We start from the raw sequence: 27,198 nt of genomic DNA, 5'->3' as shown, positions 1-27,198 counted from the left end.
TATTTCTTCTACAGGATGAGTTTATTGTCCTTTACAGAATTACAGGGCAGCTGGTGGTGGACTACAGCTATAGATAAATCCTGGACAAAGAAGACAGAAGAGAGCACCACAGACTGGTGCATGACAAATTGCAGTTCACACACATAAAATAATTTTTATAGTTTCCTGAGAAAAAACTACATCTTTTTTGACACTTAAATTCAAATGTTCTTTGTCTGTCTGTCTTGGTGGGTTTTTTAGTTTGTTTTGTTTAGCATTCTTGTTTTCTTTCCTGTATTTTTTATTTGAAGCTTGAAAGAAACAGATGTTCACATTAGAAATGGTGTCAATTATTTGTCATCAAATCACACCAAATGATATTGGTAACAGCCAGATTCACATCAGGCAATTCCAGTCTCCCAGTACTGATAGCTGGACCTTCTAGTTTTCATTTTGTTCAGATTGGACCTGACATCAACCCGAGTAAGAAAAATAAAAATAAAACTAACAAAATAAGAAAGCCAGTCTTAAATTTTGACTGCTACAGGAGATTTTAGCAGTATAAATAAGGTCACCTAAGGTATTTTGGTAATCATTTCAGATACAGTGAGGGAGATCTTTCTTCTACCTATAATCAATTTTTCTGTTGCCTTTTGCTTTCCTTCTCTCTAAGAGAAAGCCTTTCACAGACAGAAAACGAGAAAGCAGTTTATTTTCTGACTCCCTTAATTTTTCAATACATCTCAATGCTTACCCAAGGTGTCTGTACACCGGTATGGATGTAAAAATCAAAGTCTTAAGCGACAACATGGAGTTTATAAAGAAAGAGGTTGTGCATGGGAATCTGCACAAAGTTGCAAGAGCAAGTAAACAGAGCCAGTGCTAAGTGACTTACCTGGCGACACCACAGCTTTCGGAATATTTGCAAATAGGCCAACACCATAAGACACAGTGGTGCCATGTATGTCACCAGAAAAAAGCATGTGTGATACATTTTGGGGTAAACCTCAGCTGGAAAGAGAATTCAAATAGGAAAGTTGCATTTAAATATACATATATTTCAAAATCACCTTAAGAAAATTATTCATATAGATATGCATGTATTTTTTAACATAATAGGAAAATGTACCAAATAATATTATGGTCAAGATTTTTTTTTTTAATCACTTCTAGATACATTCTATTAGAAACATGCTTTTCATCTCAAGGATCTCCTCTATCACATTACTGATTTCTTACCATATTATTTCTTTACTTTACATTTTACTTTTTGTTAAAACAGTGATGGATAAATTTTGTTATCTAAAAGTGAAAATATTTTGTTATTATAGGTAAGTAATCATCCAATCTAACTCATCTTGTCATATTGAAAAGTTGTGTAACTGTCTTTAGTTTTAATTCTGCAAATGCTACTACATTTACTACTAGTTTACTAATCCCTGAGTAAACTGCACCTATAAACACTGCAACTGCAAACTACAGCACAGGACACTGATGGAAGGAGAGACAGACATTTCATAAATCACTCTTTGGAGGCAGAATATATGTGATTAAGACTCAGTAATTAATTATTATTATTAAATTTAAAAAATAGAATCAATGCATTAAAGTGCTTTAAACCTAGGATATCTCCAGGATGTTTTTTAACTCAGCTTTAACAATAATTAATTTGGTACTGTTGTGTTCTAATTTCCCATGTATCTCTTTTCAAAAGACAATTTATGAATGTTATTTGCTTAGAGAAAACATTAAAAGTGCTGTGAGTGTATTGAGTTTTAAGAATGTTGCATCTTAAGCTCCATCAGTAGTTTATACCAGAATGTGCACTGCCTGAAAACTTGTCTTCTTTTGAAACATTAATTGTAGTTTGCCATTACCAACTGTTGCTATTAATTACAACTTAACATCTATGGATGGCCTCAGGAATGGAATGAACATTTTGGAGCATAACAACACATAGCAGGAGAGAAACTGCACCTCATGAGGAGTTAAACTGCAAGGCAATCCTAATCATTGAATCTTGGATAGAATAAAGAAGGAAAGTTTATGTTAATTTCCAGAATTTCCAAATGTTTCAGGATCATAAGATCTGCAAGTGAGATTCTGTATTGATTGTTGTTTTAATAAAAAAAACTTTAAAAAAATTAAAAATAAAGAGTTGCATGAGATCAAACCTTTGGTGCATCAAAATTATTTTCTGCTTGTTAAAGTGACTGTAACTGTGGACCCTATCAAAGAAAAGCATGCCAGGAGAATCTCAGAGCTTGTTCAGACAAAGCTATACAAAGACATGCTCCATAACTCTCACAGCAGGGAGGAGAATACCATCATGTAAATTCCAGGCTCACTCTTAAATGCAGACTCAAGTAATCTCTCACTTGTCATTGGACCTGAAAGTGCCACCTGGAAGTGGCCAGTCAGAAAACCTTCAGTATCAAGGAGATGGAAACCTGCTACAGAAAAATCCAGCCTATCTTCTTTCCCAGCAAAGGTAATAGAGATGCTGCCAGGGACATTTGATAGTTTTGATGGATCAGGGTCCAAAAAAAATTCAGATGAGTAGTATTTGACATCTTACTTGCTCTAAGATCCTGTAGCAAACCAGTTTACCAACTCTTAACTAGCAGCTGCAGTTTACCAACTCTTGTCAATATCCCTTGGGGAGCCAGACCATTTGGGGCAGTTTTTTTATAATTGGCATTAAGCTGAGATTATATGTTGATTAATAATCCCAAACTTGCTTTTGCATTCCAGAAAATGCAGCCCCACAGCAGTCCTGCTAGCCAGGGAAATACTGATATGCATGCTTCGCAGGTGGGGAGTTTAAGGAGAAACTGGAGTAACGTGACTGGCTGGGATCACAGGAGGTCAGAATTGAAAGTACATTCTTTCTGCTCAGGAGGAGGTGCCACCTGCCCCATCAATGCTCTGCCGGCAGCCGGGCCCCTTTCAGGTAGAAGCATGGTACATATTTAAAAGGCCATCTGGAGTTTATGACTTCCAATTTAGCATTCCAAGTAAAGTAAAACATTAAATGAGCCTAGCTATCTACAAAGAACTGAGGACCAGGTTGGAGGAAGATCCTAACACTTGCCTTTGAAGTTTAGCCACCTGGAAAGTGCCAGCTGCTAAACATCAAAGGAAACCTGTCCCTCCTCCACCCAGGGCAAAGCCCTTTGCAGAACTTTTCCCTAAGAAGCATGACTCTGTTTAGCTTCTCAAGCCAAAGAAAAGCTTTAAAGCTGTTTGACAATCACACCAGCAAGAAGGAGGAGGGCTGGCCAAGGATATTATTCATTTATCAAGTGAGTTCCAGGCTCCTTAAATGCAAACATCAATCAGTCTGTGGTCCTGCCTGACTGGGACAGCTGAAACTCTTACAGCCCAGCAGAAGAGGAGAAAAGTGTCCTTGCCTTCCACAGTCACATAATGGACTTCAGGACAGTGGGTGATTGCTCTTAGCTGGAGTAACCATCTCTTTAAGAATAAAATAATGACTCTCATGTCTCTGGCTACTATTCTCTTGAAAAGAGAGAATAAAACATAAAGCAAACAGGTGGTCATAGGGGTTGGACTGGGTTCAGATCAGCATTCCTACTCAGCTTCATTCATACACTATAATTACCCCACCTGATAAAGAATCAGTATGTTAGAACAAGCTTTCATCTGTCTACTACAGGGGTTATTAAACACATTTTAAAATTTTCTAAAGCTTTCTTCTCCACATGGTCTTCCATTCCCAGTCTGAAATTGGTAGATTGAAACTGGATTTTTGCCAAAATTTTGCTATATTTGTGTAAATATATATATACATATATGTATATATATACATATGTAATCAAACTGAAATAAACAGACTCAAAACATTTTGATATGTCTAGCAAATGAAATAGTCCATTTAGCCATAGTGCTTAAAAAAAAATTGGTATTCCTGACAGCTTCTTTAAGAATAAGGAAAAGCAGGACTATCAAGTTTGTTGAACATCAGTAGAGTTCCCAGGTTCCCTAATCTCAGGAAGATACCTATGAGGTTTTGGAGTTATCAACATAGAGAAGCAATGTAAATAAAAGTGTATATTTTTAAAATGAAGCTTAATAATTAGGGATGTTAGGAAGTGGGTGCCCATAGCACAAAAAAATCAACCATATAATGCACTGCTTCCAAACTAAGTCCCTACATCAGAGTACTTATGGTTAGCTAATACTAAAATTACATTTTGAAACCTAATATATTGTGCTTGAGTTATCAACTTACAATAACACCCAGCATAATTTTAGTATTAGAAATATTCTGACTTCCTCCTGCATTAAAATATTCCACAAATTTTTCATTAAATTCTGAGCATTTTGATAAACAGGATGTATAAAGCTTCTTGTAGTACTGCAATTTCCAGCTATTTGTTTTCCAGAATTAAGACAATGTGCTTTTTGTACTATTGTATGAGTAGTCTAAGAGGAAATGGAACACAAAGTCTTTCCTTTGTTTCCATTCAACCATGCAGTTTTGGAAAAGGATTATCTCCATATTCTTTTTATCATTTGCAAAGGGCTTGGCTAATGCACTTTGGCTAACACTCTCTTCTTGAACAGCTCTAAGACAATGTACTTAGCTGACTTGGACACATGGTGAACTCATTTTAATACACATTTCTTTTATTTTGGCACTTTATCATCAAATTCAGCACAGCAATTACAGACTATTATAGAACTGTGGCCAACTCTGGCTCCTTAAGTGAGCCCGCATAGGTCACATGTTGGATCCTTCTGCACTCCCAAATAAAATATTGTTATTAGACAGTACTCAAGATGAAAAACCCTCAGCCTAGAACTGGCAATGCATTTTACATTCAGGAATGCCAGAAGCAATTATAAGGAAATTGAGCCCTGCTTTAGACTGAACTATTGCTCCATTTGCAGTCACTGGCAGTCTTTAACATTCACAGTTTAACATCCTTGGAACATGTGGTGTACATGATTCTCTGCAAAGATTTTATCAGATGTATTGTAATTTTAGACAGCATTAATTGTATGCAGTTCTAAACAAAGCAACAAACACCCAAATACAACCCCTTTCTCTAAATTGGTTCTCCTGTAGGACTTTCTCAGGGTCTCTTGAGTGTGTGCAACATCTACATCTCTACTTTCTCTTTGCAAAGAAAGGTTATTTGTAGTAGCATGAATTTCCCTCTCCTTCAGCATCCTCTTAGTTAGCTCTTTGTTTGACCCTCTATATTTGCATAGTCAAAAAAGGCAAAAAAAAAGCCAACAAAAATGTAACTATTTTCTTTTAAATTGTTAGCTTTTTATTTCTTCTTTCAGCTTTAAGGTTCACTGTTCTTTTCAAACCACTGCCTTGTTACCCTTTTCTTTTTTTCTTCTTTTTGGGGGCCTTTGTGATTTCAAACACTATTTTTCTGTAGAAAAAACACATATTCTATGCTTTGACCTAACTCAGAGTCCTTAGACACTTTCTAATGGGAAATTAGAAATTAGAATAGGAATGGGAATTATTTTTTAATGACACTCTATAGTCTGAAAGGGTTGTGTGTGTATATATATATATATATATATAATCCTCATTGATAAAATATGGTTAATTCTAGTTTTACTAAGAAATTTTGAGAAATCTGTTTGTAATTTAATGCATATAAAGATTCTTCTTTCAAGTTACTCTGATTAGCTATTATTAGAACATGGAGATTTTTTTAAGGATATCCAAAATGCACCAGCAGAATAAGTAGCAATGATGGTGCATTGCCATTATAAGACTTATTCATTAAAAAGGCAGCAAGATAAAAATAGGGTTGTTATCTTTCCTTGGAGTGAAAAGCTTCCCATTTCAGAAAACTTGTTAATATAAAATTATTATTTTCATACTCAATATAAATAACAATTAAAAGAAAAATTGGAGTGTTTGCACACCCTTTCTGAAGTCAGACACAAAGAAATTTATTCTATACACAAGTATCTGCCTTTATTACAATCCCTTTTATCTCTCTAAACATCCAAGTGAAGACTCACATCATAACCTGAAGACCAGTAGATTTAAATTCAGACAAATACACTCCATAGGAGTAGAGTCTTGCAAGCACAGAGGAGTTTGGGTTGGTTCTTTCTTGTTCATTTTTTGTATAGTGGGTGCTTCACCTCAGGCTGCAACTACTTCAGCACAATTGAACAAGAGGCACTCTAAGTTCTAAGCCTACCACAGACTCTGTAGTTCAAAAGCAACACTTTCCTACTGGGAATTAAAAAGTGGCCAATACAGAGCTGGAAATTCTGAGATTACACTCCCTGATGAAATGCTCTCTTGACTTCCTAATTAATTAACCACATTATTTCCTAGGCTGAGATGAAAAGAATCTTTGCTGCAGAGTTAACCCTGAAGTGATGAAGGCGTGAATAATTGGTTCTGCACCAAAATGAGTGGACAAAAATTGTACTTGAAATGAACGTTGTGAAAGAAGATAGTCACATAACTACTGCAGTATCCTGCAGCAGAAGGGGATACAAAATTTTTCACAGATGAAGAAAGAACACTAGAAGAGCAGATGTGTCCTCTCCAATGAAACACTAAGTACAATACAGCTTAACAGAGGCTTCCTCTCAACTACAAACTCAGAGCACACCTTTGTCAGCAATGAGCACCAGTGAGCTAGTGGCCACATCTACTCCCTTGCCTTGTCCCAGAGGACTAAGTGGGATGAAGGAGATAAAGAGCAGGGAATGCGATTCCCAGTGTCTTCTCATTAATCCTCTGGTGGCTCCGTGAAAGCCGTTAGCAGGGAAGGAACTTCCAGAACAGCACATGAAGAGCCCTCAGCAGTTCAGGCTGTTTATGATAATTTATCATGATAATTAAGTACAGGTGATCCAGTTGTATTTTATCATAATTGTTCACAGGACTGGAATCTTCTTCTACAGAGACAGATCTGGGAGAATATCTTATTCTGCAGACTGAAGGCTTTTAAACAGGCACCTTTTAGTTACATGTTTTAGCAAACTTGGCTTTATTTTCCTGTGTGTGAATAATGGTATTACTGATGGCCATTATATCCAGTGTCAGAGTCACAGCATGTAACTCATGCACTCTGTTAGCGTTGGAGGTCTGCCAAGGCCCACCAGAGTCGAGCCCTAACCATTCGGGTGGGTGGCTCACACCACTTGCTGTGAACGAAGACAAAATAGAAGAAGTTACTCCCTGGCAATCCTTATAGCTTCATTCACACGCAAAACATGTTGGATTCAAAGTTAATCTGGAAGGGCAGGATTACACTTATTGTATAAAATAATTTGTAACAGATTTCTTCCCCAAAGTTATTTCAATGATTTTGTCCACTACAAATTTCAAATTTTTGTTTAACTCACTACCCTATATTGATGACACCACTGTAAATTCTGCAATGACATTTATTTGTAATTTGTATTGAACTCCCAGGAGATACCTATAAGCACTAGTCAAATGCCAGCAATTAGCAAAATACCTGGTAAACAGAAAAATCTGTTCTTGCATAGTTACTTCTTGAAGCTAAATAGTGAAGTCTTTGTAAACCTGCAATGTCCATCAGTTACAGAACTATATAAGCATAAACATTGAAGGGTGGGAACATTTCTGAATTCTGGGAAGCATTAACATGGTCATGACACTTGTCAGCCTCATTCATTTAAATTTCATTTAAAATGTACTTTAAGCCTCAACAACACAAAAGAAATTCACAGAAATTTCAGAGAATTTGAAAAATGATAGTTCTGGGAAAGCTTATATAATCAAGAACATTTTGTGTTATGTTTATACAACTTGACTTCATATTAACATCTCCTGATATTTTGATTATTTTATTGTGGTACAAACTCAGCTCGTATGGTCAATGACAGACTCACCTCCCCAGCGCTCATCACACACTGTGAACAAGGTGGTTTTATTGGCTAATCCTGGGAACACACTGCTGCACTCCATAACAATAGCCTGAGGAATCATTATGATGCAGGACACAATCCAGATAATTATAATGCTGTTCCTTGCTCGCTTGGCTGTGCTTTTAAACATCAAAGGGTGACAAATTGCATACCATCGATCCAAAGCAATGCAGCTGAGAGTTAGGACAGACACAGAGACAGAAACTGTCTAAAGAAAAAGGAATATTCTGTAAATACAAATGTAGGGTTTTTTCCCAGAGTTTCAAAAATAATTTGCATTTTTCCCCCAGAGTTTTTAAAATTGTCTTTTCAACATAGTTAGTTCTTTATCTACAATTGTTAAATAGACTCCCAGAAAAAAGACTCCTTTTAAAATCATTTCTTACAGAATTACAACAGATATCCTCAGCTGCTGAACTCCTACTAGAATCCACAGGACAACTCACACATCGAGATGCTAACTAAACTGAATAGGTATTGCAAAATCAAATTGTGAAAAAGAAAATTTAATCAACTGGAAATTTATAAAACTTTATCTGAAAAAAAAAGCTTTTAAAACATTAGACTGTGAATTTAATCTTTTTTTCTTTATAGAAAAATTAGTTGGTTTCTATGTTATATTAGCATACTAGAGCCAGTATTTTGCTTTTTATTTTACAAGAACAGTGAAACTCAGGATCTCATGAAAAAGTCCTTGACAACAATCAGCTTAAGGCAGATTAAGACATTTTACCTTTTATTCACTAAAGGAAATAACCTATCACTTCAGTTTTATTCTTTCAATTTGTATGCTAGATGATCACTTACTCTTCAGATTTTCTTTCAGATTTTCTTTCACTAGAAAGGAGGTTTTGAAAAACAAAGTTGTGATTTTGATTGTATCAAGTAGAGCTCATAGCTGCTGGAGAAAATTGCCTTTGACAATATGGCTCTTTGGCCACAGATGTATCTTCTGCAAATATAAACTGTGCTGCAGGCACAGAGCTGGTGATCTGCATACACTCTGAGTACTGCTTAATTCTTCTGAATTTTAATGACTACGAAGCCAAGCACTTGTCTTTCGAGTTTGCCCAGTCAGTTCATCCATACACCTATTCTTAGAGAAGGTATTTGTCAATCATTTTGATGCACATGTTTTCAAAACTAGTTAAGTAAATGAGTAGAAGCAATTATTGCTTAAGGCAGCCAATATGATCAACTCCCAGTGAACCTGGATACTTTGACACAAAACCAGTAAACACAAAAAAAGCCCATACTGCCTTCAGAAGTTGGATTCTCTGTCCTGGACACTTGTGTAGCTGTTCAGAACCACACAGAGAAAATATTAATTACTTTATTTCTATTTACAGATTTTTCTATTGCTTTACATCCTTTCTGAATCATTAAAAAAGATCACAAAAAGTAAAGAGCATCAGAAAAATGTCCCCAAAAATGTATTGCCAAAGTCTGACAATCAGATTGATCAAAACCATTCTTTATTATGCATAATCACATTCCACAAAATTCCACAGTGTTTTAGGCCTCAGCATGTACTCTGAGATACCTACTCAGTATCAGGTATAGACACTCATTGGATTAGAAGTATTAGGGAAATGCTATTGTCATTTCTGGTTTTCATAACATGGGTAACGTGTACACAAACAGAAAAATAATACCTGTAAGTAGGGAATCACTTTACAGAGGGTCTGCCCAAAGAACCACGTTTCTGTGATGTCCACAACTAAAGTTGCTGGAAGACAAGTAATTGTGACCAGAATGTCAGCCAGAGAAAGATTCACTATGAAATAGTTGGTAACGGTCCGCATGTGATGATTCTTCCACACTGCAAGGCAAACTGAATTTGGAAAGACAAGTTAGTGAGATGGAAGTGACTTAGGGAATGCTTTAAGAAGAAAACATTTGACTTCATGGAATTAAGGAAATGTTTGTGTCCTTTGTTTAACACAGAATATCTGAATATGCAGTTCAGTGCAAGAACCATGTGTTTTCTTTTAGAGTGGAAACAAGAGAGTACATGTAGAGAGATTATTCATACACAAAGAATAGCTTTCCACAGACTGCAATGTGGGAAATAATCCAATATATAAAGCATCTTACTTCTTTGTTAATCTTCACTAACTATCCATACAACTTTCTTCATTTCTCTTTCAAGCCATTGGCTCTATTCTACAGCAATATACATCCATACCTGTAAAAGTTTTTCTCTTTTCTTATGATAGCATGATGCTTCAATCAAATTGCTACGACACAGAATCTTTTAAACTGTACAAATATAATTTTATAAAATATTTTGCTGGATTTAACATATTTATTGCATCTGCAGAGAATCTGTAACAATTTTCTGGGTAACTGTGATTTTAATTTAATAAAAGTAATTTTTGCTGTATTAAATGTTACATTTTTGATAGTGATCAAAAGCAGCATGTAGCAGGCACCTTATAAGATGTGCCTTTAAAGCTTGTTTTGTATATTTTATGTTGCTCTTTTTCAAACTGAAAGACTTTTAGAAATGAGGTAAATCGATCTTTAAAATCATTACATTGAATTCATAAGCTGCTAAATTAAAAATGCCATAATTAAGTCTGAGAAAGTAGCAGAAAAGTAATTTTTACAATCATTTTGGAAGTCAAACCCTGGGTGACTGGAGCAATCAAAAGTTTTTTAATTATTTAGATTTTTAAATCCATGCACCCAAAGATCTTTAAAAACTGATGCACAAAATTTTCCAGAAACACCACAATACTTCTTGTAAGACAAGGATACAATTCATTGTACATCAAAGGGTCTTCCCTGCAAACAATTATTCATCCATCACGCACATCCAGATGAAGATTCAAAGTCTCCTAATCTGCCAGGATATAGCACAATGCTTAATTTAGATATATTAAACAGATTAGAGAATGTTAAAAATTTGAGCTTAAAAGGTCCTCAAGAGGTTGCCCAAACCTAAAATGGAATCTGCCAGAGTTAAGCTGCTCTCTTATAGCCATTAAATGAGCTAAAACAGCTGGAAAAAAGTACACAGTCCTTAAGGCACATAAGCTCTTGAGATCAGATGCTTCTTTAGATCCTAAGAAGGATGATGTGCCTGAAAGCTTCTGTCTGTCTTCCAGCTGTATCAGTTGATCTAATAAAATATATTACTTCACAAATCTTATGTCCTTAGAGCAACAGAACTACAGCAAGACTACAACTAAGCAACTGTTGGTAAATTTAAATTTGAAAATCTGTTATATTTGAAGATATCACACGTCTCTTAAATGTTTTACATTGTTTAATTATCTTCCCCACCTAAAAACAAAAAATTAAAAAATTCTTATGTCTAATCTACTTTTATTTTGCTGCTATTTATATAACTTTTTTTTTTCTGCACATAGGCAGGAATGAGGAAGAGTTATTTTCCTGCAGCAATGCTTCACATATGTAAGGATTTTTGTTACATATTTCCTCAGAACTTCAGAGCTCTTTATCTTTTACTCTGTCTTTTCTAGAACTTCTGCAACCATCCTTATTGCTGCTCTCTGGACACCTTCAGACTGAGACAAACCTTTCTGGTCAGAGTGCAGTGACCAAAACTGGCAGAATACTCTTTCAAGATCTTATCAGTGCAGTGGCAGGAGCTGAGATTGGTTCTTCACGGGGGTTACGTTTAGACACTTAGACTAGGACACAGAGAAAGGGAGAGGCTAGGTGGCCTTCGGTTTCTCTAAGACCAGGTGATTTTATTAACTATCTTCTTAAGATGCAGGCTTCCAAGGTTCATCTAAAACCTCTGTTGTAATGCAACATATGTTTTTCATATATTTTAATGTGTTGCAGAGATAGCTCTGTATTCTGTAGCTCATATAAACTTAATTTTTGCTATATACATATCATGCTCTCACAAATGTAAATGAAAACCTCTCTACAAAGATCTTCAATGTTCTTGCATTGGTTTTGAAGAGAATACAGTATACATTTATTCTATTGTTTTCTTCCTGAATACAGAATTTCCAGTTTTCTTAGTTTTGGCCCCAGATATCTAAAAGGTAAGGCTTATAAATTAAAGGCTTAAAGGAAGCATTACATTGATTTTATTTTCTTTCTAATTGGAAGATTTGAGGTACCTACCAAAGTAATTATTTCTATAGCATTGGATGATTATTACAACATAAATAATTAGAGCTTTATAACTGTCACTTGTACATAGGGTTACCACAGTTACAGTCTGATAGTGCAGAGGCAGCACCTAACAGAAAAATAATACATTGCTGCCCCTCTGGAATGTTGTTTGCAGTTGGAAATGCAATGCTAGGGAAAAAAATAATTTCAGTTTTGATAATTTTAATACTTAACTCTAAAAATCTGACGATCTGGACATTTACTTATGGCTGGTTCTTTGCCTTAAATGCAATTCATATTGAAAGTATGGTCCGGTCTTTTACTTGGGCAAAAGTTGATATCAAGTGGCAATGTTCTTCTGTACTTCATATTCCTTTTATCAACAGGCAAAAATTAAATAAAAGGTTGTTTAAAAGTTCAGTTTGGCTACTTTTTCCTCATATTATGGTTTCAACTGTGTTCTACCCAATTCAGACAAGCACGTCATTTACGGCCATGGATGTCAGTGCCTAAAGGCACAAGGTTTAAGCAGATATGCTTGGTCTTTGACTAGGCCTATTCCCACTTCTCTGCTGGTCCATGTGAAAAAGACCTGAACATAAGCATTATTTCTGATAAAACAAATCCATTAAATTGACAAATAGGAGGTCAATCTCACTGGCAGCCAGCTGTATCAGAAATCAACTCAACGCATTCTGCATGTTGAGTTCAAAGCTATCTATCAGTATGAGCAAATGAAACCTTGTGATACCCCAGAGATCTAAGAATTACTACCATTTTCATCTCTGACACAAAGAAAGTGAAGTGCAGAGCAGAAGTTGTTAAAGGGCGTACAAGTAAATCAGACACAGAATGAGAAACTTGGACTGCTAATTCCCTGCCGTGTACTAAACCTTCCAGATCACACCGGCTTAACACAGATGGAATTTAGATGAACTTCAGAATTCCCTCTTCCTCAGAGTAACATAAAAAGACTATGTCCCTTTCTACTCAGGGTGTAGAAGTGTTGAGGAAAGCCAAGGTACAGAAACTACCCCTGAATTTCACTGAATTCTAACCCATGGGAGTAGGCACCCAGAAGGTGAAAAAGCCTAATAGTTTGCAAGCATAGAAATGCAAGATAATTTATTGCTTTTTATTTCTCTGCTTATGCTTGTGTATTTCCCCTTTTGACCCCTTCTCTTCTCAGCATAAAACATTTCCCATTCTTTTTACAGCACATACCACAAGAGCACCTTAATCAGCTTTAAGTGTACGTAAATATTTACATACTTCCATAATAATTAAGTATCTCAGAAATTCATTCCACTAATGCATTAAAAAAAAAAAAACAAAAGTGAAAAGAAGTCTGAAGAGGAAGTATTTTAAAACCAAGTCAGCTTTCTCTGCCCTCACTGCCCTCTGCTGTTTGCAGTACTGTTTTCAGCCCGCCACAAGCACTGGTAATGTTTTCTTTCAATGCAAGGCTAAAAGCTGTGAGGATCTGCTACAAGTTATTTGAAATAGGACAGAATGATAAAAAGCTATAAATAAGTCCTAAATGACATAAAGTTAGTTCAATACATTTCTTCCAGCCTCACTCTTTTTGAGTTTACTACAGTCCAAGGTTACTCAGTAGTCTTGGACAACAGCTTCATTGATAGTGTTCTAGGAGCTCATCAAGAAAGATTTTCTAGCCTGTGCTCAAAACTTGCTATTTTAAGGCGTGAAAAATAGTTTGACTATGCCACTGAATATTGTGCAGCTAGTTAAGTGTCACATCAAAAGAATTCAAATACTCTCCACTTGCACTCCTTTAATTATACATTTTCATCTCAGGCAGTTTTACAGAGAGGCACTCAGCTAACATAGAAACACTCTAGTAACATGCTAGGGAAAGAAAGTTCCATGGAGTGGAAATGCCATCTGCCTACCCAAAAAGAAATAGCAGAGAGCTGTGAATTTCCACTTACCTTGAAGATGAGAAGAAAGGATAAGAAAGGTAGTAAAGATTCTCAGTTGGGAGTGTATTTTACCAAAAAGTACTTCAAAATCATAAAATAGGAGATGAGACCAGCAGCAGCCTTCCTAAAAAGCTTGGGAGATACCACAGTATTAACAGGATACCTGTTTAGCTAGAGCACAGAAGAGAGGCCCAAACTAAGCTCTTTATACCTCCATTAAAAATATCTGTGAAACAGTAAAAATAATTGAATAAAACCTCAATTTAACATTATGTGCAAAGCTTTTATGCAGCCTTTGATGTTCCTAGCTATAAATGGGACTGAGAAAGTGAGTGGGGAAAGTGGTGTTAACACAGACACTGAAGAAAAGAGGATTACAATAATGGAAAAAAAAAGGGGAGAGAAATTTAAAAAAACAGTTCTGAAACCTGCTTCTGCTGCGCATGATTTTCCCTACTGATAGTGCTCTAATGGAACCTAATTACCTGTCCAATGTATTTTCCATATTTTTGCTTTTGTTTTACAAAACCAATCAGAATTATAACTATTCCTGCAAGTGCAAACAGGCAGGTCAGGTTTCACAAGGAGCAGCTGTTTTTCCAATGGCTGTTAGACTGTCCCAGATCCTTCATCTCACCGGGGACACTTCCCTTTTCTTTTTCCAGACTTCAGCAGAGCTTTAAGCGAAGCGCTTGCTGTTCCCACCTCTTCCACACAGTGTCAGCGAAGGCTCGGAAACCAGCTGGAGTCAACAGGCTGAAAGCCTTCGGAAAAAAATTGTGGATACTCTCCATAAACCAGGACAGTTCTGTGATAACGAAGCTGGTTTCTGGACCCATCCTCCAAACACTGACGATCTTCCTTTCCCCAGAAAAATCTCACAGGAAAGTCCCAACAAGGACAAAAAAATAAAAGGTTAAAATCAAAGTTAAAATTTAAGATGCATTGCTTTTAGAAATCCATCAAGAAAGCTTCACTTCATATTCCTGAAGAAAAAAAAAACACCTTCTCTAATATGACAATATAGGGAGATTGGTATTTTTCACGTACAAATTTAGTCCCTGTGGTTTAGTGTCCTGAGGCATTTTAATTAGAGGCTGTAATGGTGTTTAATCAATTAGCACAGCTCATTGTATCTCAAGCTGAATATGAAAACAATACAAAGGGACCATCTGGTATAAAGTGCAGCTGCTTGCCTCCTGGAAGATTTATGTCGTCTTGAGCATATTAAACATTGTGCTGCAGTCCTTCTACTGGCAGAGTCCTGGGTCAGCTGTCAATTTGTTTTCTACATGTCAATCGTAAATAATTTCCCTTACACTCCAGAAGTCGTGTCAACCATTTATTCAATGGGTCACCTTTCAGTGCAACTTCCTGGCCAAAATAGAAACGTAATTTCCATACCCAGCAATACCTGACATTTTCATATATAAAGGAATGACTTTATCTCTTATCTAATTTTTGATGTATAATAAATCCCAGATGGAAGTAAACAAAGAATTATTTTTCATACTAAACCACAATGATTTTATTTTGCTTTAGTAATTCAGCCTCACAACTGTTTGACTGAAATATCATAATATAGACATATAGAAGTTATTTGGAACTGATGCTGTGATTATAAGACCTGGTAATCAGCATGTCCAAATGTGTTAGGTGGAAAGCTTCTAAAAAACTACTCTTTCACCATATTTTACAACCAGTGACAAGAAATGTGATAGAGTATAAATAACATATAATTCAAAACTGTCTCCTAACCCACCCATCCCCAATTGTTTTCTCTTCACAATTAATTGGTTCTCCATATAGAATTCTTCCTCTTATTCTCTTTTGGTGATAATAGCTGCTGCAAATCAAGATCTGAGTGGTGGGGTGTCAAGCAACACAATCAAGGAAGGCTGAAGGAAAGGCTGAGCAGATATGCTGCCAAGGGGAATTCTGGAGAGCTAGAGCCCCTGTGAAATCACTGAATGTATACTGCTGGAAGGAAACCAGCCATGAGAACAAAAGATCTAAAAAAAAGCATTATCTTCTGTGATGAACAGGGAGACATCTAATTCTTAGGCTGTCCATCTCTTACCCACTATTAAGCTCTAAACTCACACATTACTTCATTTTTACATAACTAATCTTATCTGAAAGAAAGGAGACCAACATGAGACCAGGCTTACACTGAGAAGTATCAGAAAGAATGACACAAAGAAAATAAGCTGCTTAATACAATGCTTATTATAAAGGAAATACTGGAAAAAAAATTTCCTGTATCTGGTAGCAGTGCCTGGCAGATAAGAACTGTCCTTGAATATGTGCTGCGATAGCTGAAAGATGGCAAATACTCTGAGAAGAGGAAATACATGGCCTACCAGTGAGGCAATAGCTCCTCATCAGCAGCAAACACTAAATGTGTTCCAACATGTTTGAAGAAATTCTTAGAAACACAACAAAAGAAGCACGTGGCTAGGTCATGCTCCCTATGTATCACATATCAACAAGAGTGTACGTGTAGGTTCCATCACACAGGAAAAAAAACCAAAACTGTAAAAAATGTAGTTGAATAACACAGAACACATGAAATCCCAAAGCATTTTGTTGAATATCAGCTTCACTGGAATGTACAATGTAACTCATCACCCAAAAAAGACAGTGAGGAGCTACAGAAACTGAACAGGTAACAACAGTTAATTTGGTCTAGCAATATGTTTTCTTAGGTTTTACACCTAAGAAACAAACATGTTCTATTGTACCAAAGGTTTTAAACAGACTAAAGAGTTGTGGGTTACTCATGTGCTCCAGCACACTTCTACATCTTAAGGACTGGCTTATCAAGGCATTAGAGAAGAAAGCAAGAACTGTTTTCTGTGTACTGGAACTTATATCTGTGGATCACAACTGGGAGTAATAGAACAACCATCTAAATGGCACTGGATTCACTTTCTAACTCAACCACATTACATAATCTTAGGCAATCAACAATCTAATGGAAATGGGAGTTACTAGTAGAAGATCAGCTATGCTATAAAAACAGACTGCCCATAATGCCTGGTTTGGTCAGCTCTGGAGGAAGTGAAAGGTGCCATCACAGTTTTCCTAATCTAACTGTATTGATTATGACAGGTTGGTTTAAAATATCCACCCCCTGCCTCCCAAACCATTGCCAGTACTAACTGGCTAACCCAGTCATCTCTGCAGAGCTGGCTATACTGATTGACTAGGTGTTTCAAAATAATAATTGATATTATTACAAATAAAGCCTACAACATCTTTATCCACACTTTGTATTACAGGTGGAAGAGTCAGAAATTTAGATGTCATACTGTATGCGACATTACGATAAAAAGATTTCACACTCTGCTGATTCAATTTAAAGCTGACATTAAAATGAAGGTGTGTTTCACAGCTGAAATGCTGTGCAACTTTGAAAAAATATGCTTCAAAAATCATCCATCGGTCACTGCAACACGAGTTGCACTAGGAAAAACCTTTCCATGTCCACGTCTGTTTCTAATGGAGATGAAAGACTTAGTGCCTTTTCTGCAGGATATGAAAAAAAATACAAAGAAAATACAATTCATTATGCTAGTGACACGTTCCAGCAAATATCTTGCATATTATACAACTTCTAAATCTCTATGATGGATCCTCATTGTTAATACAATATTGTACAAATTGGCTAAAATCCTTGCAGTCCTACTGAGCAAAGAACCAGGAGACAGAGCACAGTTCTGTCAGAGCTGAGTGCACCCGCAGACAACCTCTGCCCCTTGCCCAGGAGCTAGCTGGAGGCCAGCTCTGGTACGGAGCAGCATATAAGCTGGGACCAGGCTTCTGGGAACCAGAACCAGAGCTTTTGGAGTTTGGGAGTACTCTTTTGGGAGCCAGCCTTCTGCCCCAGAGCTGTATGTAAGCTCAGGCACTCACACTAAGCTCAGGCAAAGACCAGGTTGCAAGTATGCTTTCACCTTGCTGAATTTGACTGTAAAACTCATCCCCTGACTTGATCTTCTGGCTTAACCTCAGACCCATTTCATCACTATAGATTTGTCTGGCGATTGCTGGGAGGTGACTGAAACCTGGTAAACATCTTCAGACCTATCAAGCTCTCAGGCACTGTGGGACTGTGCTGGTGAGTACACTGTCCTGTCAGTCTTGCTGCTGCCCTCAGTTCCTGGCACCCCTTCCCCTGGGGAACAGTCCATCATAGTTCTTCTGACACATTACACTTGTGAGACAGGCAGTAAGTCAGCTGCTTATGTCCAAGAAAACAAAGAAGGTTTCACCTGACATGCAACGCAGAAAATAAACTGTACTTTATAACCAAAAAAACCCAACTTTTCAACATTTTCATTTCAACCCTTCAACATTTTTTTTTTTTGTTTTGAAAGATGGTGAGTAATCCCTGTATTATGGAAACAGCAATGTACTTCAGTTGATACCAAACTCTTACATAAATTGAGCTCATACTTTCTCTATCTTAGGTAGAAAAAATATATACATATTGTCTCATTTCCTATGTGCTGTCTTCTTAACAATGATAAAGCCATTCTAGTTATTATTCATCCAACAGATAAAGGTGACTTTCATGCTGATATTACAAACAAAGTCCTTTCAGTGCCAGATTCCCCAAGTAATCTGAAAAAAAAAAGTAATAATTTAAAATGTAATTAAATGAAATATGCCTCATCTACAGCAATGAAATACGATTCATGAAAATCATTTAAGAGAATACATGACTCATCCAATTCTACCAACACAGGCATGTATGCCTAGACATCAGTATTCACTGGATATCTTTAAAATTATAACAGAGCAGCATTTGAGAGAGTTGCCTATTCATAGGCATTGAGCAGGACTCTGGTATTAGAGCCATACACATATTTTTCTGCTCCAGCCCTAGAAAAATCAAATGGAGGCTGTTGAACTCTGTGAGTCAGTCTATGAGCTCTTTGAAGAAAGAAGCATAGCTGGGTTCTTACAGATCTCAGCAAAACTAGCAGTTACTGTAAAACAGATAATAAATAATACATCTATCCAGAGAAGGCGAAGTCTCTCACAATCTCGTTCTGAGTTGAAATGAAAAACAAGCATCACCAAACTGTGAGTAAAGAAAGTTTCTGAGACTTCCTTCTGAAGTACTGCATGGTCTCTTACCCTTGGAAGCCAGCAGTGTTGAGGACTTTCAAGCTGGGCACTGGCTGCCTGTATGTGCTAAAGATTTCAGCTCCTGCCAGCTCTGGGGAGGCCTGCCAAGAGGCCCAGCAGCCCAGCTGGTGGGATGCCAAAAGGTTGCTTGTTTTGCCTTCAGTCTTTGATCAAACCAAGTGATCTCCGCTGTACACTTTCATTTTGATGAATGCATGTTCCCTGAGAGAAACCATTTTCATTAGAAAAATCTTGACCCACGTGAATGAGTAACTTCAACAAGGGTAACTTGCATTTTTCATATGTATAAACAGAGTTAAATACATATAGTTGTACATTTCATTTCAATCCCTTGTAGTCTTACTCCAGTTATTAACTACTGCAACTGATCAGCCAGGAATGGCATCAGTAACCAGCGACCTCCAGACATCCTAAAAATACCTTTTCTTCCTTAATTATCTAGTTTCCTATTTTTAAGCAATGTTTTTAATGACATGTTTTCAAATAAATAAGAAAAAGGTCTTTACAGTCAACATACATTCTACATTAAGTCCTATGTTTTGCACTAGATGTGCAAAGAAATTTCAAGAGTTTCACTGCTCTGCAATAGTAAGGAAAATTTTTGGTCTTGTTTGCAATACAAAGTCCTTACCCACCACACTTGTTCTGCTTCCAGTTCTGTTCTTCACCAAGTGAAGAAGAAAATAGGATAAATCATACTGATATTGCATCTATATTTCAGATTCCCTGAATGTTCATCCAAATATGTCATAAAACCATCTCATAATCTGTTTCTTTTCCTTCACTTACACTGAAATACCTGGTAAGTGGCCAACCCAGGCATACAAGAGAATCATTGACATGAAGCACTTTGTGTGCAATACTGAAACCTGCATTCATATACAGAGACTTGCTAATATTTTTCACTTTAGCTGGCTTGTGCAGCAGCTCAGTCAGTCTGTGTCAACTTCCCTAATTAAATTGAAAGCTAAATAGCAATGCAGACCTTGTTATATGCTATTATTAGTGGAATTCCTACTGTGTATCTCACTCAAGAACCCAATAGATGTCAATCAAAGTTTGAGCTTCTGATTCTACCCTTGGTTGTTAATTAACTGTCAGAATGCTTCAATCCAGTTTATTACTAATATCTAAGGGATGTGCTGTGTCTTCCACTTGCACAGATACAATGTCTGGGACATTCCTTATTCCATGTGAGTGCACAAACCAAAATAAGAAGCAGAACTGTAATTTTCAGCACCACATATGGAAAGAGAGGTTTTTTTCCCAGTTGCTTAAGTGTTATTTGAACAGGACATGTTAAAAATAGAATCAAAGTATTGACTACACATGTCACAAGCTCTGCAACACTGGGCAAACATAAGCAAAGGTATGCAATGCATCTTTAAGGATAATATTATAAGGCATTAAGGATGATACTATAAAGCACTAGTAGTCATTAAAACTTTCTTTAGAAGCACTCCTGCCCTTCTTTGAGAAGGTCCATGAATAAATCCCAGATTAACCTTGAATATAGATTTTTCAAGCAGCAGAAATCAGCTCCTCAGAGATACCAACATGTGCACTGTTCTACATCAGATTTCACTTGTAGTAAAAAAGTTCCTCAAAAATGTCTTTGTAAAGAGCATTAGATTACATCCATTTCTCTCCACAGAATCACATGAGCCTGCAATCAGTGTACTGAGAGCTCTCTTGAATAAAGATGAGACAGTATTCAGCTACCAAGCACCTGCAGACACCACAAACAATTCACCCATAAACAGAACCAGCAATATGGAGCAAACAGCTTGAGAAGGATCATAGAATCATTTAGGTTAGAAAAGACCTTTAAGATCATTGAGTCCAGCTGTAAAGCTGAATTATCTGTTGTAGGATTTACATTGATTTAGAGGAGCGGATAGAAAGGTATTCAGGTACTTCTCTCTCCATTTTAAGACACAGATTTTCTACCTACCACATACTACAACTTGGAGAGAGAGATTTCAGAGGACAAGAAGTGGACATTCCATCCAGTAAAAGAAATGGTGGGTGGACAGCCAGATACCAGTTTCCATCCCAAGCAAAGAGTTAACGTAGGCAAATGTGAGGAAAGAACAGCTGCACTGGTCTGCACTGGTATCATGTCTATTTGTGAGTGCATAGAGAGGAAAGCTTTTCTCCTCTTGGCTTCAGAGGGGAAAAGTGTAAACAGGGTGAAAGCTCCTACAGCTGAAGATTTGACCTTGAATTTTTACAGGTGAGAGGACAGCTCGTCTACAGTATCGGTGGAGGATAACAGGTGTTTCTCCTAAAATAGTCTTTTGCTCAAAATTAGAAAGAAGGACAGCTTTTATCCTTGTCTAAAATGAAGCATCTTTGCCAGGGCTGTTATCTTTACACTGTCGGTCAAGCTGGACGCCGAGCAACGGACTGAGCAAACGTGCACACAAGCACTTAGCGCAATGCCACATAACTCCTAAAAAAAAAAGCACCATCAGTCCGTTGAAATCTTAAAAAATGCTTTTAAAAATATTGCCTTTGGCTGCAGTCTCATTTGCATCTCACTTCGGGAAGCCTGTAGAGTTTGCTGTGACAGCCCTGACACGCACAATTCCTTCCGAAAATCATGAATGAAGGACCCGTATGGCGGGGCGGGGCCCAGCGCGCTCCGTTCACAGCAGTGTCACAGGGATGGACACGGGAATGCCAATGGCCGTCACCCGGGGGGTCCTCCTGGCGGAGCGGGCTCCCGGCGCCCACACCGCGTCCATTCACAAACACAGAACTGCTGAGGAGCAGCGCCTGTTCCGCTCCCCCGGCCACCCGCAGCCCGGGAGGGGGGCACGGCCGCCCCAGGAACGGGGGACACGGCCGCCCGGGAGGGTGTGTATGGGCACGGCCACGCTCCCCTGCACCAGCAGAAGCGCCTGTTCCGACGGCCCGGCGAGAGCCCCCGCCGTGGGCGGCTGCGGGCTCGGGGAAGCGAAGAGGGATGGGGAGCGAAGAGGAGCGAAGGGGGACAGAGGGCGGGCTGCTGACGGCCAGACTCCTCTGCCGCTCCCACACACCACTGCCGCCCCAGCCCACCCGTGCCCCCCTCCCTTCACTATCCTCAGCTCTCCGCCACACTCCAGCGCCCCTACCGCTCCCTTCGAGGCTGCCGCCGAGCAGCCCGGTGCCCCCGCCGCCTCCTTCAAGGATGAATGGAAGCCGGAGGAGGCGGGCTCCAGGGGAGGCACCGCCCCGCCTCGCTCCCTCAATGAGCGCCGGGAGCGGCCGCCTCGCCCCCGCCCCACGGCCCCGCTCCGCTCCAGCCGCGGGGAAAGAGCCGCGCTCTGCGCCCGCCGCGGCTGAGGCGACACTGCCGGTTCCCCTCACGGGCCGGGCGCCGTCCCGCTCCCCTCGTCTCCGTCGCTGTCCCGGGGAACCAGCCCGCGCTCGATATCCCCAGCGCCGGGCCAGGGCTGAGCGAGGCAGCAGCGTCCTCCCGAGCGGGCTGAGAGGCGGAGCCGCCGCCGTACCGGGAGGGTTCAGCACCTCGGCCCGGGGGACAGGGGCGGGAGCCGGCCGGCAGCCGCGGCTTTGGGCCGCCGGGCCGCCCCGGTGCGCTCCGCCACCCCACTGCCCGTGCCCGCCCTGGAGGAGAGCGGCAGCCGCCGCGGCTCCTCGCCCGGTAGGGAGAGCGGTTTTTATGGTCCCTTCCGCGCAACCCGAACTTTCCCCCTCGGCTGGGGACTGCCGCCTTTCCAGCGGGGTGTGCCAAACCCACACCGGTTTTCAGCCACTCTCCGTGCACAGCCCATCTCGGGAAGGGAAAACGGGAAGTTTTAGTGAGCTCGACTCACCTAAGACGTTCCCGACGAGAGCCACAATGAAGACGACGATGTAGCCGGCGATCAGCGCCCATTCATATTCCTTGGGATGCAAATACTCCTTCCAGAGATATCGCAGGAACTCCTCATCATCGTAGTCGGAGGAAGGGGTAAAAAGAGCCTCCCGCGTTTCGTTTAGTTCCGACCCACTCGTCCAATTCCTGTACGGAGGGGAACCATCCTCTGGTTGAATCCCGGACATCCCTAGTGGTTGTTCCGGAGGCTGGGAAAAAAGACAACAACCAACAAACCCAAACCCAGACCCTCTCAGAGCATCCGAGCTTTCTCCCGCCCGTCCATCGAGGCTTGTGGTTGCCAGTGCGAAAAGCGGGGTGTGGGGAGAAAAATGACGCGGGAACTTACGGGAACCAATGCGGGAACAGGCTGGGGATCCGCGTCGGTCCCCAACCCGCCCTGACGAGCCTTTTCCCCGACCGGGCAAGGGGTGCAGCCTCCCCCGCGGAGGCTGCACCCCCTGCACCGTCGTGGAAAAGGCTGGTCGGGGTAGGTTGCATGCCTCAGGTGCTAGAGTGCACCCGTCCCCACTGGAAAAGTCACGTCCGTTTCAGACGATGCCGATTTTTGTTCCCCAAACCATGCACACGCACCCTCGCACACCCCCACATCTCTCCATGTCTCCCCCCTCTTCCTCCCCCCGCTTCAGCTCATCCCCAGCTCCTCATCTCTCCCCCCGGTCCTACTTCGAGCTTGCCCATCCCTCTTCTGACTCTGCTTCTCCTCGGTTTCTCACGCTCTCTTGCACAAGCACTTCCCTTTAGACCTTTCTACATTCGATTCCAGATACATTCAAGATATTTGTAAATTAAAGGCTGCGGTGGGGGGAAGCGCAGGGTTAAAGGAGCCATTAAAAAACAGTGGCTAATGAGACTGTCTCATTTCTGTGCTGCTTTGAAAGTTAGGCTAAAACGGGAACCCTGTGGGTTTCCCAACACTGGTGGGAAAATCCCTAAGAGAGATGAGCAGATAAATGTGAGGTTTAATTGGATTTGAAGATTGTGAGACCTCACTGTAACTTGAGTTTAGCATGAATTCACTGCACTGAGGTTGTTTGAAGCATCCAGCTTGGGATCTCGATACAGAAACTACCCCTCAGCTATTCTGAAATGGGCTCAGCTGTCAGAATGCAGTTCAAGAGAACCCAGAAGTGCTAGTTAAACAGCATGATAGGTTTCCTGGCTTCTGGTCATTGCTTCTTGAAATATTTTCATACTTTGCCAAGTGTACAATCTCTGAAAGGGAAGGGATAGGTCTGGACTTGTCCCTCCATGACTGATAAAATCCCCTCTTATTCAGGCAATCTGTTCACTTCATATCTGAATAATTTAATGAGTCTGATAAAAGTGCCATTTCCTTTGTGACATGGCACAACTAGCTTAGTTAACCGTTTCAGTGCAGGGTCTGCACCTCCATAGAAATGGAGGAAGTATTATGATGCAACCCTACTCCAACAAAAGCATAATAGAGAGACAGCTATTCATTCATCAACACCATGCATTGAGTGCTTACCTCTAGACAGTACTTCAGGCTACCCAAGTGTTTTTTTACTGGTGTGCAGCCTTCTTTACTGCCTTCAAAGTTCAATGCAGCATACCTACACTTGGAATACCTCCTCTATTTCTATAGACCTACTTGCTTTGCTTTAGTTCCTTGTAAAATAAAGAAAAAATTTCTTTCCTATTCCACACAGAATTTAAGTGGACCTTTGGGTCTAAATATGTTATGAAATATACTCAGATATACAGGTAGGTAGGATCAGCATCTGTCCTGAAGGGTAGAGTTTGAAAACACCGTAAACAAAGTTTAGATACTTTGCAGCTAACAAAAACACCTAAGGTTATATTAGTTGAGATATGAATATAGAGATGTGATTTAAACTCTCCTGACAATGTGGGAATGCAGGATTACTTGGTACACAAAAAGAGACTTATTTAAGGAAGGCAGCTTGTCATGGTCTTTGCTAGTGGTAAAGAGATTTAGAGAATGACCATTTGGTAATCAATAACAGAGAATCACACTCATGCTCCAGCTTGCTTCCTCTGCTAAGTAATTCCACTATTTGCTTCCAAGCTGCCAAAAAATCAAGTAATGTCTTTTTTGATATAGTATTTCTTCCTCTGTTTCTTCCTCCAGTAGTGACCCCACCTGCTGTGCTGCATGCAGCATTGAGGTCCCCAGCACAGGAAGGACATCGACCTTTTGGAGATAGTCTAGAGGAGGGCCATCAAGGTGATCAGAGGGAGGAAGCGCCTCTCCTATTAGGAAAGATTAAAAGAATTGTGATTGTTCAGGCTGGAAAAGAGGGGGCTTAGGGGTGACTTAATTGTAGCTTCCCAGTACCTGAAGAAAGCCTACAAGAAAGATGGAGAGGGAGTTTTTACAAGAGTGTATAGTGATAAGAAATGGTGGGGGATGTATTTAACCTGAGAGTATACATATACTAGACAATTGGAAGAAGTTGTTGACTGTGAGGGTAGTGAGGAACCAAAACAGGCTACCCAGAGAAGTTGTGGATATCCCATCCCTGGAAGTGTTCAAGGCCAGGTTGGATGGAGCTTTAAGCAACTTTGTCTGCTGGAAGGATCCTTGCCTATAGTAGAGGGGTTGGGACTAGACGATCTTCAAGGTCCCTTCCAGTCCAATTCAAAGGATTCCTATGAATAGTAAGGAATGGAATGAAAAAGGCATAAATATTTGGAAACAACATGAATTTGTGAAAAACTTGTCATAAGACTCATTCTTTTTTTCAACAAGATTACAAATTTGATTGATAAATATATATTATGCAGATTAATTAGCTGCCTAAATTTGGTATTCCTAGAGAATAGGAAGACATTTGCTTTGATACCACACATTCTGATTAGGGAGCAGGGTAGTAAAAAAAAAAATAAAAAAAAAATCAATGTATTACATATTATAAAGATTAAAAATGGGTTAGCTAACAAATCCCAGAATGAAAAGGTAGACAAAGAATCATTGCTGAGCCTATGCATTCCTACTGTCAGTTCTTGGTTCTGTTATACTCATTCTTCAGTGGCCTTTAAGAAGCTGGCAGGTGACCCAAAGATCAAGTGTAATCAGCTAAACACACATGCTCATCACGAATCTGTAGCCAGAAAGCTTCATTTGATCCTTGGTTGTATAAGTGAGTGTACCTGTGAAAACAGATTAAGTTTTAAAGTATGAGAGAAACTTAGTGAAAATATTCACCATGTACAAAGCTCTGCTACCAAGGAAATGGTTTTCAAATGGAGCCGTTTTTGCTATGCATTTTAAAATCAAGATCAAATGTCTTTCTAAAAGATAAGTGCTAGATGAGATGAGAATTAATTCAGAAAAATCACATGATGTGGAATGCAAGAGGTCAGACTAGATGATTATGGTTGTCCTCCTCTGGCTTTCTAATTTGTGAAAGTGTGTTAGCTGAATCAATTCCCCTGATGAATTTTGGTTCTGATTTATCTTTTCTTTTAATTATACTATCTACATCAAGCTTGGTGCAACAGTTTAAATCTGTTCCTTTCATATGGAAGTGTACAGCAAATGTTCAAAATTATGTAATTCTTATTTTAACTGTGTTTTTTTCAGTTCAAAGCCTGCTTGATATGGTTTTACAAACTTCTGTAACTAAAGAATATACTGATGACACAGCACTTAGAAGAAGCTTAAATTCAAGGGTATATCTATTAACCTTCTTATCTCAGGAGAGTACTGTCTGGTACTTTATTTAGTTAAAAGGTTCACATGCATTGATATCTCTTCTAATCCATAACTTTCCATCACTAATCCAAAAATACTGAAATTAAATTACTAGCCCTAGAAGATATGTCTTGTGGCTTTCAATATCACTTATTATATGATATTAGACCATGTGAATATAAATCAAACAGAATTTTATGCTTTATTGCATCTGATAGCTCACAGGAACTGACATTCATAGAGAATAAACAAGCCCTACTTCAGCATCCAAGTTTATCTCTTCGTGAAACACATTTCCCTCTCCATAAAAATAATTTTACTGAAGACCTACATTTTTATTAACCACACAAATAGGCAGCATTTTTTTCTTCTGTCAGAGACTAGCCCTTTCATTTAAAATCTATTTGATTCAGAGGATGAGTTCCATAGTAGTCAAATACCATATTAAATTAGAAGCCCTTTTCTCAGGTAAGAATTAATTTTGCATTTTTTGCAACTTGGTTTAAGAAGCAGCTGAGCTGGGGAGTTTC

At 39.1% G+C, this 27,198-nt stretch overlaps 1 protein-coding gene across 2 annotated transcripts in view; it reads right to left on the bottom strand.

The window, feature by feature from the left end:
- Positions 1-25,593, bottom strand: part of HCRTR2 (hypocretin receptor 2) — a 36,642-nt gene extending 11,049 nt beyond the window's left edge. The window contains exons 1-5 of one of the 2 annotated variants that reach the window (XM_058836591.1): positions 25,115-25,593; positions 22,925-23,112; positions 9,552-9,730; positions 7,861-8,104; positions 875-990 (exon numbers count right to left, since the gene is read on the bottom strand). In XM_058836591.1, the coding sequence (XP_058692574.1) occupies positions 875-990; positions 7,861-8,104; positions 9,552-9,730; positions 22,925-23,112; positions 25,115-25,161 (774 nt within the window). In that variant the 5' untranslated portion in view covers positions 25,162-25,593. Of the gene's footprint in view, positions 1-874; positions 991-7,860; positions 8,105-9,551; positions 9,731-14,425; positions 14,628-22,924; positions 23,113-25,114 lie in introns of those variants that run through there. The other variant, XM_058836592.1, reaches the window with a different exon arrangement.
- Positions 25,594-27,198: the final 1,605 nt, after the last annotated feature.

This window comes from Poecile atricapillus, chromosome 3 (assembly GCF_030490865.1).
Source record: "Poecile atricapillus isolate bPoeAtr1 chromosome 3, bPoeAtr1.hap1, whole genome shotgun sequence".
Classification (NCBI taxonomy): Eukaryota; Metazoa; Chordata; class Aves; order Passeriformes; family Paridae; genus Poecile; species Poecile atricapillus.
This window is presented reverse-complemented; position numbering and strand designations above follow the sequence as displayed.